General features: G+C 30.8%; 2 protein-coding genes across 3 annotated transcripts in view; one reads left to right on the forward strand and one right to left on the reverse strand.

Annotated features, from left to right (window-relative positions):
- Positions 1-8490, forward strand: part of LOC106465342 (stress-activated protein kinase JNK-like) — a 35637-nt gene extending 27147 nt beyond the window's left edge. For both annotated transcript variants that reach the window (XM_013925557.2, XM_022393204.1), the window contains exon 12: positions 3721-8490. In XM_013925557.2, coding sequence (XP_013781011.1) covers positions 3721-3794 — 74 coding nt within the window. In that variant the 3' untranslated portion in view covers positions 3795-8490. The remainder of the gene's footprint in view (positions 1-3720) is intronic.
- Positions 8491-8747: 257 nt separating this feature from the next.
- The window catches only part of LOC106465343 (protein odr-4 homolog), a 34757-nt gene continuing 29004 nt past the window's right edge, over positions 8748-14500 (reverse strand). Inside the window, exons 9-11 of the mRNA XM_013925559.2 lie at positions 13028-13210; positions 10125-10211; positions 8748-9047 (exon numbers count right to left, since the gene is read on the reverse strand). Of these exons, the coding sequence (XP_013781013.1) occupies positions 8977-9047; positions 10125-10211; positions 13028-13210 (341 nt within the window). The 3' untranslated portion in view covers positions 8748-8976. The remainder of the gene's footprint in view (positions 9048-10124; positions 10212-13027; positions 13211-14500) is intronic.

The raw sequence follows: 14500 nt of genomic DNA on the forward strand, positions 1-14500 counted from the left end.
AAAAATTTTTTTCTCTTTATTTTGCAACTCTGAAACCCTCTCCCCAGAGGGATTTTTGATAAACAGCCAAAACATGTAGAGTCTTCAACTTTTTTGAAGGCCAAAGATAGGCTAAATAAAATGTTTTTAATTGTGTACCAGTTTAACGTTGAATATTATTTATGATTTTAAAATTGGTACATGTTTAAATACAAACATTGTACATTCAAAAAATAACTTTTTTTTTTTCATAGAAATATGCATATTCTTTTATAAAACGTTTTTGCATTGCCTTAAAAATACTTCCATACATCCAGAACATCAAGCTTTTGTTTACATGTAAAAACCTTTTAAATGCAGACAAGATTTTTAATGATAACAAAACTTAATTTTTTACCTGTAATGTGCTCTGCACTTTGGGGCCATAGATATACTATATGAATGACATGTAGATGAGAGTAGCCCAAGAGGTAGTGGTGGGTGACATTAACTAGCTCTCTTTCCTTTCATCTATCAGTTCAAAATTAGAGACAGCTACATGCAAACAGCCATTTGTTTAACTTTGCACAAACATTCTGAAACAGTGTGTCTTAAGACAACACAGTTTGGTAAATACTGAAAAAAAAATCAGAAGTCAATGTAATAAATTGTTGCTTGATAAGCTTCATTTTTTGAATATCTGTCCACATTCAGCGAATTATTTTGTCTTTTCAGATATTACAAGCAAAGTTTTAATGATTTCCACAGTTGAATGAGATTATTCAGTTAAAATATATGTTAAATGTCTTAAAACTAAAACATAAAGTTACACACACATGGTAACATTTGTAGCATAAGCATGGCCTTTGTATGATTTAACCAAGAGAGCACATGCTTTAAATGTGAAGAAAAAAAAAGTCCAAAATCAGGAAATGGTTTCTATTCAGTTTTATTTCAAGCAGATGCAAAATGAAAGTGTGAAATAAATAAAATACATAATACCAGTTACCCAGTATTCATGAACTAAAACATACCTTGAAAAGCAATGAACCACAACTTTATTCATTTCAGTATAATCCATGGTAATCTCTCATTAAAAAGTTATAAGACATTTTTTGTAATTTTCTAGGCCATCGAAATATTTTTTCCTTATAATGGTTTGAAAGATGAAATTGTATGTCCAGACTTACCGTTATATTTGAATATCTTCACAGTTAAGGTGGTATGTAAATTATATTGTAATTAATAGCCTTCCAGACTAATTAAATAAAGTCGTTGGTTTCTTTTATATACACTTACCACTTTATTAAGACCACCACAATAGTAGGTTGATAATAGCCTTGGCAAAACTTATGTACTGACTGCACAAGATACCAAAAGTTGTTTTCTTTTGTAACTCTTTCATAAAGGAATACGGTTTGCATTTGGTTCACAAACGTTTGAAGAGAATTAGTGCCTTACTCTTTGAACCCATATCAGACAAAAGAAAGTAGGTGAAATAGTGCCACTAACTGAAATACAGTTTCTCCAGTGTCGGTTTGACTCCTCTGAACTTCTGACGAAAACCTTCTTCACTAAGTTCATATCGTTTCAGTAAAGCTACTTTTAATTTATCACAATCCTTGGCATCTTCTGTTGTCGTGCCTGAATATACTTGTAGGCCTTTTCCTGTGAGAAGTGGGCTGAGACAGACTGCACAGTTGCCTTGGTCCCAGTTCTGACTTTGGATGAATCTTTCATACTGTCCAGGAAAGCATCCATGTCATCTTGATATTCATCAAATTTGGGTAGCTTGGGTCGGCTGGCCCTGACTTCCTTGTCATTCTTGGGTCCTTCTTCCTGAAACGTAACTGCTACCCACAACACTTATTAGAAAACATTACCAACACCTTCTTAACAAAGAAACTCACAACTTCAATTAAGATATACTCGTGTCTTCCCTATACTGGTAAACAAAGCTTAACTTTAAAAAATCAACTTAAATGCATCCTTAGTCATTACTTCCCTCAAGTGGATTTTAGATTAGTTTTTAAATCCACATCACGCATAAAACATTTCTTCCCTACTCAAGATCTCACCCCCATTCCTTATTGTTCCTGGCTTGTCTATTTTTACACGTGTGGAGACTGTAAAGCCTCCTCTATTGACAAAACCAAATGCCATTTAAAAGTCAGAGCCTATGAACACATAGGAATTTCCATCAAAACGCAAAAAAAATTGAGTAACCCCTGTGTTTCCTCTATACACCAAAATTAGTGAAGAGCCAGGACATCAAATTTTTCTATCCTCTGCAAGTCTAATACCGACCTGGAATTATTGATTAAAGAAACCCTCCACATCAAACAGCACTCTCTTCGTTTAAACTATACATTTTTTTAAGATGTTTGTATTACTGATTTTATTTATTTTTGTTGTTGTTGCTGTAATTTCTCATGATTAGTGTTTTGTGTTTTTATTTTTTTAATTATAGTTAAATTTAGCATTTGTACTTTAGCAATGTCCAAAGACTTCTGTAAATTTGCTTTAGATACCGAAGATGGAATCTGATAGAATTCTGAAACATTTATCTATGTCCCCTTGTTGTTGATAAACAATGTCGTATATCATAAGTGTCGTAATTTTTTTGATGATTTATAGCCAGAAGTGGTGACTATTGCAATAATCAAATTAAAAATGGAACTTTCTGATTGACAATAAACACTTATATTCTAAAATAAGTGTCTCAAGTATTTTTACAACAAAATCATTATAATGACTGTTTTAAGCTGAAACTATATACTATTTAGTAAGTTTTGTTTCTAAGTTTCATGCAATTTGGGTAAGTATTTCCACTGTGAGAAGGAAAAAAAAACAAAGAAAATCAGTGATACCCATCCAGCATGGTAAAAGTGAATTTGCATTACAAAATTGAGTTATGTAATAATTATTTACTGCAACAAAAGTGGTCGTAAAAAAGGAAAATTATTACCTTTAAAGTCCTCATATTTTATAATTTCCCAGCTGTATGAACCTTGTGTAATATAAAACAAAAACTGTTTTCACTTACCTATTAATAAACACACACACACATTAAGCCTTCTAAACTTTTTTGGTGTGGTAAAATAAGGCAAAAAGTTTGGTTTGTTTTGAATTTCGCTACACGAGGGCTATCTGTGCTAGCCATCCATAATTTAGCAGTGTAAGACTAGAGGGAAGGGAGCTAGTCATCACCACCCACCGCCAATTCTTGGGCTACTCTTTTACCAATGAATAGTGGGATTGATCATCACATTATAATGCCCCCACGGCTGAAAGGGCGAGCATGTTTGATGTGACAGGGATTTGAACCCGCGACCCTCAGATTGCGAGTCAAGCTCCCTAACCACCTAGCCATGCCGGGCCTAGGCAGAAAGTATAGAAACAGGAATGACCATTGTTGTGTAATCTATAATTTTTATTTTCCTGGAGAAATGGTGTTCTTTTTAATTTCAAGACTTAAACTTAAGAAATTGACAGGTAAAAATCTTTGTTTTCTACAAAGCATTAGTTAATATAAACTTTATGGGTATTTATGATTTTTATGTAATAAAGTCTGAGGTTCAACTAGCTTTGAAACTTTTACTCATTAGGTATGTCAGTTTGAAATTCTTAAATTCATTATTTAGTTGTAAACAGTTCATTCTTATTGCTTTATGATGAAACTAAGACCCATATTATCCAAGAAGTAAAAACCTTATTGACATATATCTGTTTTAAAGGGTTTTTTTTTTCTACAATATTTAGATGATGCAATAGAAGATGGAATACCAGAACAGTCAGCTAATGGTGCTGTGAACTCGTACAGAAGAAGAAGATAGAGAAAAGGTTCCTTAAAAGGATTGCTTCCACCTAGGTCCCCCCTTTACTTTCCTTCAGGAAAAGGCTGGCACATTGTTGCAAAACTTCTTTTATCCCAAGTTTTCAAATCCAATAGGTCAGAACATCTGAGGTCTGTGTACAAACTAGTCCACTCAATTTGATGTGTAATATAATTATATTGTTTAAAAATTTTTGTTGCTTTTCTTTGATCGAGAGAGAGAAGAAAAAAAACTTTTAAAAACACATATTCAGCAGGTCATGCTCATCATTATTGTACTACCCTAAAAAAGTAGTTCTACATGACCATGTAATCCAAACTAGCTGCTTTCAGCTTCTGTAATTATTATTAGCAATTGTTGATGAGTGAAATTTCAATGTCTCTTGACTTATTTTTATGTTATGTATGTTCCTGTTTGCAACAAAAATATAGTATGTGCATTAACAATTTGACATTGAAAACATGGTTGTGAAGCGGTATGGTTTCTTACATTGTTTGCCCTCTGATGTTGATATAATTTGGCCTGGAGGAGGAAGGGGGTTCTGATTCACCTTGCTAATGAATACAAAACCCAAGAAAAGTAGACATTAAAGCTTAGAAATAAAAAGCATTCTTTACAAAAATAAAAATAACTTAAAAGCTTTAATTTTGCACTGCTGCATCAATGATTTTGTTAAGAAAAATACTCAGCTTTATATTTTATTTTCTTCGCATTTTTTGGCAACCACAATATTGTGAATAATTCCTAATTTCTGAAGTATTAAGTATTTATCATACCTGCTTAGCTGAGTATGTGATGTAAGCACTTTTAAAAAGAATTATTTCAGAGCAAAACTTAATAAATTATCCATTTGTAATTTTAAATTTTGTCCCCTAATTAGATACTGAAGATAAAAAAACATTTTATATAAATCAAAACTTGATCTGGTATCCAGTTGCTTACTACACTCAAGTTTTAACATAAATAAAAAAACTTGAGGTATGCTGCAAAAACCTTTTTTTCTGTGCACTTGCTTAACACAACCTTTCTCTGTGTAAATGAGAGTTTTTAATATGTCAATATAAAAAAATGTGTTTTAGTATGTAGCTTGAAATTGTTAGTCGTATATTAATACTTAAATTAGACGTATTACAGTTAACTTCTGATTGTTAGTTTTGTCCAGTATTTAGGTACCTTTACGTTGTTGGAAAAGCTCAAAAGTACAAGAAAATGTGTGCGTTCTAAGTGTAATGAAACTGCAACATTAAGTACTAAAATAGTTAATTTGTGAGCAAACATTGTGCAATTGATACCTAGAAATGGAAATTTTAGAATTTAAGCAGTTTCTATTGTCATGATTAATGTATAAGTAAGATTTTTTATGGAAAGTTCAATTTGTTCATTTGTCAGAGAAGAATTAAGAGTTACTGTTTTTATTTTGTTTTATGAAACTGTTAGGCTGCTTTAAGGTAGCTATCTGTTTTATGTGAACTGTTCATCATCATGTGTGAAGATAATTTCGTAATTACTGATAAGGCACTGTGTTAAATTTTTGTACTTGAGAATACTTTTTCTAAATTTTATTAGCATTTTTTATGTACAGAAAAAATTACTTAACCTCTTCTTCTGAATGTATTGAAATATTAATTCTTATTTGTGCAATGGAAATTTATTGACTGTAGACAAGACAGAGTAAGGGGCATGTTTAAAAGTGATGTGAGGTATAGATATGATATGATTTTCTTTGATGCTCACTTCTCTTTGCCAATTTGAAAGAAAAAAAATACTTCAATATTTTTTTAAATTCAACCGGTGGATACATTTGATAGATACCAAGATAAATATTCAATTCTGATATGGTTATTTATGCCTTTTACAACATGTTTATCGTGAGAAATACTTCAACCTCCACTTTAGCCAGGCACTGACCAAGATGACTGCTATAGTGACATTAAGAACCATGTAACTTGACAGTCAATGAAACTTGAAACAAAATAAGATCACTTTCAAGATATTTAACAGTGTAATAATTGGAGTATTCAGAGGCAGGAGTCCACTGTTAATATCTGAGTGAAGTTCTAGATTAAATATACAGCTTCTAATGTAGCAAGCATTCTGAATTTTCTTTTAACTGAGGTGGTGAGTCATGCTGATTTTATTTCGTGCACTAAAGAACATGTATCTATCAGTTCATAGTAATATTTCATTATTTTACCTTATAATTAAGAAGGTAACATTCTGCCATTATGACCACATTATTGTACTTTTGTTTCTGAAGTAGAATCACTTACAATTTTATGTTTCAGTTTTTATAATAATGACCTAAACATTACTTGGGAGAAAAGCTTCAGAGTTCAAAGTTATTAAATTATTATGACCTGTGATCCTTCTCCTGTTCTGGTTATAAAAACAAGTCATTGTCAAAAAATTTTGAGAAGTGTAGTTTACAAATCCAGTCAACAGTATATCATGACTTTAATCTTAATTGTACCTTCTTAAACACTGATTTGTCAGATTTTATTAGCACTATGCAAAAATTGATATATATGAGAATGTTTTGACTAACGTTTACATATATTAATGCTAATGGGAGGATATGAACAAGCTATACGTACATGTTAATACATGTGAGATCACTGATTTGATTGAGTTGCAAAATCATTACTGCCTGAAAAAGAAGAAAAAAAAGATGTCTATCAATATTTGGGTTAGGATGCAAAAACATTACTACCTACACGGCTTGAACAAAGTGAATAACTGTCTACTACCAGGACATTCCGATTTTTTAAATGTGTAGAATCATTTTATGTGTACGCTTTTAAGTGTCTGTCTATTAGCACATACTTCAAATGCTTTACCAGCATTTTAGTTGGAAGTACTGTTCAGAAACTCAACAGGAATGTTGTAATACTTGCAGTCCTTTAAAATTAAGAAGGTAAATACTAGAGGCTAATATTACAAGTTATGATAAAAGTAGATTTCTTTAGGTTCTTGGTAATAACTGTTGTGAATGTTCAACTGAAAAAAGTTAGGCTTTTAAAGAAAACATTTAAAAGTGATTGTCAAATATTATTGAAGTTTTATCAGTTACTTGTATATTTATTCACCAACAAAAAAGCTATCTAACTATAGATATAGTTTATCTTACCATAATCTAGTTATGGCAATTACACTAGTATAAAAACAAATTCAAAATGTAGTTAGGTAGTAAGAGTTGTACCTTACATCCAAGCTTTTATTTATTTATAGTGGCTGAATGTTTGGTCATTGTTTCATAATTTTACCTATAAGGTTTATTTTGAAGTCCTTAATATTCAAGTACATTTCTCTGTTCTGTCTTCCCATAAGGTTTTATTTCAGTCTAAATATAATCTAGATTACAAAAATGTATTTGGTATTACATTGAAGTGTGTGTGTAGGGGGGTAAGTATTTGTGAAATATACACAACTATCAGCTGTTGTAATAATATTTCAATCCCACAAATAAAACAATTTTCTTTTAATGGTGTTAACCTGTTCAGATAAAAGTGTTACTTGTGTCACCTAACACATAAAGTCTTAGTCATGTTGGTGTGTGGTTTGGATTATTTGAAGAATTGTAAAAGGTTCATTAAAAAAATTCTGAACAATAAAGCATAAATCTTTAGCTTTTAACATGACGTATTAATGAAGTTTTTGGCTCAGACAAATTATAAGAAATTAAACTTTATACTTCTACCAGTAGTAGTTGTATTAATTTTAAATGATACTTTTGTTATTTTTCTCAATTGTTTATCATGTGCAGCTAATTAGGTTACAAAAGGCAATATTTTAGTTTAATATATAAACAGCTGTACGTTAGTTCAATGTGTTTTATAAATCATAAAACTAGGTAAACAGCAGGAAAAATTTGTATTTTATAAATAAAATGTGACAAATTTACTATGGTAACTATTTAACTACCAATGGCAACCAACTTCAATCAAAAATAATCTTCTTGTTATATTTCAAGGTATGATCTCTAAATGTTATTTTATGTTCATCTATACTTTCCTAATTTCTTAAGCATCATGAAAGATTGCATAGTCCTCTAAGTAAAGGGTTTTGAATTAAATTTATTTTAGCTTAAATATTTATTGTAGTGGACTATGCAAAAATCATGGTTTATTAAATATAAAAAAGGTTCCATGCAACTCGTTGAAGGTTTTGTAGGAAGCCCATTCAGCAGGTAGTTTTAAATGTGTTTTCAGTTCAGTTTTTTTATACATATAAATGTATAGATCATTAAGATTCAAACATTTATGATATAAAAAAAAAAAGATTAATGCTGTATGTAAACATGTTTTTCACAGTTTTCAGGTAAGGACTTGAATAGAAGTTCATAATTGAATAACATTAATTATTAGATTACTTCATGAAAATTTGAAGACTGCACATATATCTCACTCATTTCTTCAAAAAAGAAAAATTTCTAAACCTGCCAAGGGCCAAGACAGTAGTCTGTGACCAGCCCACTTTAATAATTAGACTTCTGTATGTTTGTACATCTGCAAGCTCTTTGTTAATAACTAAAATAACAGTGTGATATCAAAACTATTGTAATTTTTTTGTTGTTGTCCCTGTTCTTTTCCCAACTTCAGACTCCTGCATGCCACTTCTGAATAGCAGCAGTGACATACAGGATTGCTGTAATTATGACATCACATTTGGCATTAAAGTAGAGAATATGTATAATGTAGAATTTGTGTGGCATGTCTTATTTGAGTTGGATATTTTCCATAGAAGAGATAGTGTTTGCAACAAGCTGCGAGACAATACAGAATAACTATATGGAGTCAAGTGTACACAGTCTGGCAGATTACCATACAGTTGTATCTGGCTAAAGATGACACAAGATGCCCAGTTTAAGAATTTTTGTACAATAATGTGAGTCATAAGTGCAAGCATTTGTTCAGTATATTTCTTTCATCAATTAACCCCATTGAACACAAAACATTTAAATTTCAGATACCCATTTAATAGGACCCTACTTGGTAGAGTATCATATTCAATTCTTTACCTCTTAAGAAGAAAATAATGTATCCAAATGATGGAACAAAAACCTTAATACATATGTATGGTAAAAAATGTCAGCATTATATAAAATCAGCTTACAGTTACTACCAAGGACCCCTGGAACAATGTAATTTTTCATGGCACCACTACGTTGGCAGTGTTTGCATCTTCATGTATCCTGAAGGAGAAGATATGAGAGGCCAGCTGCTAGAGCTGCCACAGCCGCACTGATCACAGGAACTGAAAAATGTTGAGTTTTTTTTTTTTTTATGGGAAACTGTTGTCTTAAAAAATTGTAAATGTATAATCTAAAGCTATAACTGAAACACAGTCATTAAAATCAGTAAGGAAGTAAACAATATTTTATGATTATTCATTAAAAAACCACAAAAAAATTAAATATGGGACAAAGTGCCATAGTTGTAAAGGAAAATAATTTTTCAAATTAATGGTCTTTCATTAAGTGAAGCTAGTTTTAATTCAGAAGGTTAAACACAATTCTGTGTATTAGTATTTTTCAATAACATTTTTCACTACTACTTCCAGTGAAAGAAATACTAGCATTATCTTCATTCATATCTAGGATCAATTTGGCCACATCAACTCTTTCACTGCTATTTGAGTTTGCAGTTTTGTACCACCATCAAGAAAGAGTATTTCCTTTCAAGTTTTAGATAAGTAATGGATGATTAAAATGCTTTTTTTTAATCTAATAATAAACCTGGTGCTGGATGGATTTATCTATAAACATGTAAGTGAAAGAGTTTTAAAACTACAGTACAAGTCAATAAAGTGGTTATCACAATTAGTGCTAAGGGCTTAATACAATTTTTAATCAGTGGGCAGTAAAATCATTATATGTCCACTATAAAAATAAAAATTATTCTGTAATATACCAATAATGATTGCAGCAGTTTATAGGCTGGAGTACCACATTAAAATACAAGCTTTTAAACAGCTGAAAAGGTTATGGGTTAATAAAAACCATATATTTAAATGTGGTACTTTAGCATGCAAGGTTATTTTTACATTTATATATACCACGTTTAAATGACATTAAACAACATAAGTACACCAATTAGTGATATATTTCTCTATTAGATGCACTAATAAAATAATCCTTTAACAGCTCTGCATAGATTATGACACACAACAGCAGCATTAGTTTTTGCAACATGAGGTAATGTAATAATGATGACACTTTAGCACCAGTAACTGATGAAGGTGGCATCCACAAACAATCATGTGCTTCTATCAAATTTCTGACATAGGAAAAATATTCATATTCAATTAACATATTATCACACCCATACTTACCTATAAGATTTTTTGCTCCTGTTGTTACGAGTTCTTCTGCATCAGAGAGTCGTTCCTCAACATCTGCATCGTAGTTTTGTAGGGAAACTAATGGGTTAAAAAAAAATCATTTTTCAGCAACCTTGTTTGTACATGCATTATTAAATCAACAGTCTTTTAAAAGTACAGTTTGAAAAAGAAGCTAAACAGACAAAGCACCTATATTATAAAACTTGTTCTGAAGACTACTAGATTGTTATTCTTACTTTTAACAGAGATCATAAAGACTTGGTGGTTTTGTCAGTTGGTAATTATATAACTTAGTTGGATGGGGAAGGGATGATTTCATATAAATGTGTTCTTTGGACAAAGAAAAAAAGAGGTGTTCCTGTTTAGGAATTTTTGAAGAAACCGCCTTATAAGAGATATTTTCTGGATGTTATGACACTGCATTGTTTTCACAGTCAATCATTTTAAGACTTTGTAACCTCACATCTAACATGAATGTAAGCACAATCAAGATGGTAGCTAATTAATTATAATAATGCAGACTGAGATTAGTGTCCAAAAACAAAAGTCAAAAACTTTAAATTGAGATCAAGACAGATTTACAATATTTTATGTTTTTCAATACAAGATACACAACTCTTATAATGTTGTTTCTTGTCAGTCTCAAAACGTAAAAATAAGGTAGAGATTTATGTAATATGTTTTATTTCCTTATCCAGTGTGATGTTAAGAATGTACCATGTTTTACTTTCTATTCTAGCGTAATGTTTTATTTCATCAGCTTGAAAAAAATCGTTTACACCATAACAAGTGGCTTATATAAAGTGTTCGGACCACTACTGTAAACTTTTTTTTTCTTTTGACATTTTCTAAAATCATCACATCTGGAGTCTACAGCAATCCAGTCCCTAAGGGACTACATAAAAAATGCATTGTTAAAAATATCAGGCCTAAAACTAATTCCTTATGACAAGTATAATTACTTAGGATCATGCTTGGAAAAGGCATTCACTCCTTAACAATTAAATAACAGTTATTACTTTCTGAAAAAAATAATGGAAAGGTGTCTAGACTCTCCTCATGCATTATAACAAAATTAAAGAATAGTTATTAATTTCTAAAAAAAATTGTGGGGATCAGACACCCTAGATCCAAAGAAAGATAAATGTTCTATCAAGTTTATAATATACAATCTTATGGTATTTTCATTGGTAGAGCAATAGAAAAAAAAAGTGCACTTATTATTATAAAGCCCTTATTACTTCATATTCATGTTTCAGACTATGGAACCTACCAAAATCAAGATACTATTAATTGACATGTAAGACAAAATGTAAGTTTCTTTTTTATAAGAATTATATAAATCGATATCCAAACACAATAGGCATGACTCACAAAAAATTGATATAACAGCAGAAAAAAAAAATATATATATACTTACATGAAGACAGCCATGTATCTAAAGGAATGTATAATCTTTCATGTCTTCTATATGAAATGTATATTTTACTATTTTGTGTATACAGCCTCTACAGAGCAAATTTTTGCCTATTAAAACCCTAATTTCCTTCAATCTTCAAGATGTTTTGGACAGCATCAAAAAGTTATATCACCATCTCTATTTCTTTCTAAAGGTTTCTAGTTGACATTCATATAGGCATTATCCTGTACATATTTAAAGGCTATTGGTGTCTTCCATTCAAACTTTCAACCAAAAAGAACTAATGAAGACACCAAACTTTGGACACTAACTAAGACATGTTCACATTCTCTCTCTCTCAAACTTGCTTTCAGAATTCAACTTTAAAGAATATTGGAATGTACCCAAATTGAAAATAACCTGGGTATGTTCACAGTCTATCTTCACCTCTTCCTTTCAACCTGAAAGGATCATTGGAGGCACCCAAGTGAGCAGTTAAACCTATGGCAATGTAAACAGTTTCTCTCTACGTTTGCCTTCAAACTTTCAACCCAAAAGAATTGCTGAAGGCACTCAAATAGATACTAACCAAGAAATAAAAGTATCTAAATGGACACAAAAATGAGTTATATTATTAGTATCCCTACATTTTCCTCTCAAATTTTAACCCCATAAGAATCACTAAAGGCACCTACATGGAAACTAATATTTAAATGTTCATAGTCTCTATTTTCCTTTCAAACTGCAAAATATTCTGAAAGGAATATAGGAAAATAATCAGGGCATGATCACAGTCCAACTCTACACCTTCATTTCATATTTTCAGCTTTAAAGCACACAGCACTCTGTAAGACAGCTAAACATGTGCATGTTATGAATCCATTTCTGCCTTTTCTGCTCAAATTTACAACTCAAAAGAATAACTGAAAACACCCAAATGGACAATAACTAGGATATATTATATTTCTACACCATTCTTTCAACCTTAAAATGTAATAGAAAGAACCTAGATGAAGATTAATATGGCCATGCTCAAAACTTATCCCTACCTTTTTCTGTCTCAAACTTTCAACCTTAAAGGATCTTAGAATGCAACCAAACTTTCACTAATGGTTAGAACATACAGTACAACAGACAGATCTGTGAAGTTTATAACATAAATATTATACACATACAAGCATGACTTCAATCCATTACTACTACTTTTTGATATTAAATAAACCTATATAATCCTGGAAAGCAGCAAAATGGTGATTTACCTGAAAAATACTTACAGTTTATCTCCTTCTCTACATCATTAACTTGCAGTCCTAAATGACTCCAAAAGGCAGTCAAATGTCACTTACCAAGAAAACCTTTCCACTTCTTTGCATGATTACAGTTATTTACAATACTGCATGTTCATATAATAAAAACTTTTCCCAAGATATCTCTACTTCTTCCTCACAAACTTACAATTTTTAATAGTTTAGATAGCATCCTGTTAGTCACTTACTTGGAGCACATTCACAATCCATCTCCACTTCATTCTCAGCAATATTTAATCCTAACAGATCTTGGAAAGCATTCAAACAGTCTCCTGCAGAGTCTCCTTGGAATAAGTAATCACAAACAGTGAGTTCACTTTGGGACAGTGGAGCAAATACTCTGCGAGGAAGTTCGTGGACAACAGATGGATCTGTAAATTTGAACAGCTATAAATATACAAATACTAGTGGTATTGTTATTTTCTAAATAAATACAACAAATGCATATAGCATCAAATACATACTTATTTACTGCTAAAATGAGATGAAATAACAATAAAAAAGGTCTTAACAATCACAAAAGGTTTCAATCATGTTCCTCTGGTACCATCACTAAATAATTTTTTATTCTATTGAAAATGTGGGTCCACTCATTACAAATAAAATAGCGTTTGTAATTATACATCCACTCATTACAAATAAAATAGCATTTGTAATTATACAATTTTTTATTTTATTTTAATGATAATAGGAAAGAAGCTCATAACAGATATATATTAAAAATAACTTGGAAAGATGGTATACCTTTTAAAAAGTTCTTGGTTGTACATATCTGTACAAGTTTGGAAAGAAACATTCCCAAAATCTCAAAGTTTGCAACAATGAACATACACACACACACACGTTTACATACATAAACATACATTTACAAATCGGAAATATTAAAGTTACTTTATTACAATAAATAGTAATGTTTATTTGAATGTGAGAAAGTATTGAATAGTACTATCTTTAGTATGCACATCAATAACAGCAATGTCCAATAGTAATTCATAATTAACTTATTCATGATGAATATGGGTTGATCATCTTCAACTGTTTCTGTCAGCAATGCATTCATTTTTTTAAACTTCCAAAACCTATCCTTACCTTTTTCTGTCTCAAACTTTCAACCTTAAAGGATCTTAGAATGCAACCAAACTTTCACTAATGGTTAGAACATACAGTACAACAGATAGATCTTTGAAGTTTATAACATAAATATTATACACATACAAGCATGACTTCAATCCATTAAAGGTGTTAAGCTGATTTCAATTCCACAATTTTACAAACTTAAATTTACATCTGAACATTTTGTACCTGACACAGTTTTCAGAATAAAGCTTCTTTTTGGTATTATTATGTTTAATAAATAATTGCAAACTTCATGAATTAGTTACTTTATTTCCAAATATGCCCTTTCAAGACAACTTGAGAAGTATAACATATTCATAAACCGCACCTTAAAATGTATAATCTACGGAATATTTTGGTAACAATGCCTCATTTAGTGTGTATATATATATACACACCTGGAAAAAAGTTAAGCACCCCCAAATATTTTTCAGGATTGCTAATTGAAAATAAGGTTTAATTTTCATGATGTTGAGCGATGTTCATAATTTCAAACATAATTAAAAGGATGTGAGCGCTCAGGTGTGACATTTAAATCAGGCGCG

The sequence above is a fragment of the Limulus polyphemus genome, unplaced genomic scaffold, assembly GCF_000517525.1.
Source record: "Limulus polyphemus unplaced genomic scaffold, Limulus_polyphemus-2.1.2 Scaffold1914, whole genome shotgun sequence".
NCBI lineage: Eukaryota > Metazoa > Arthropoda > Merostomata > Xiphosura > Limulidae > Limulus > Limulus polyphemus.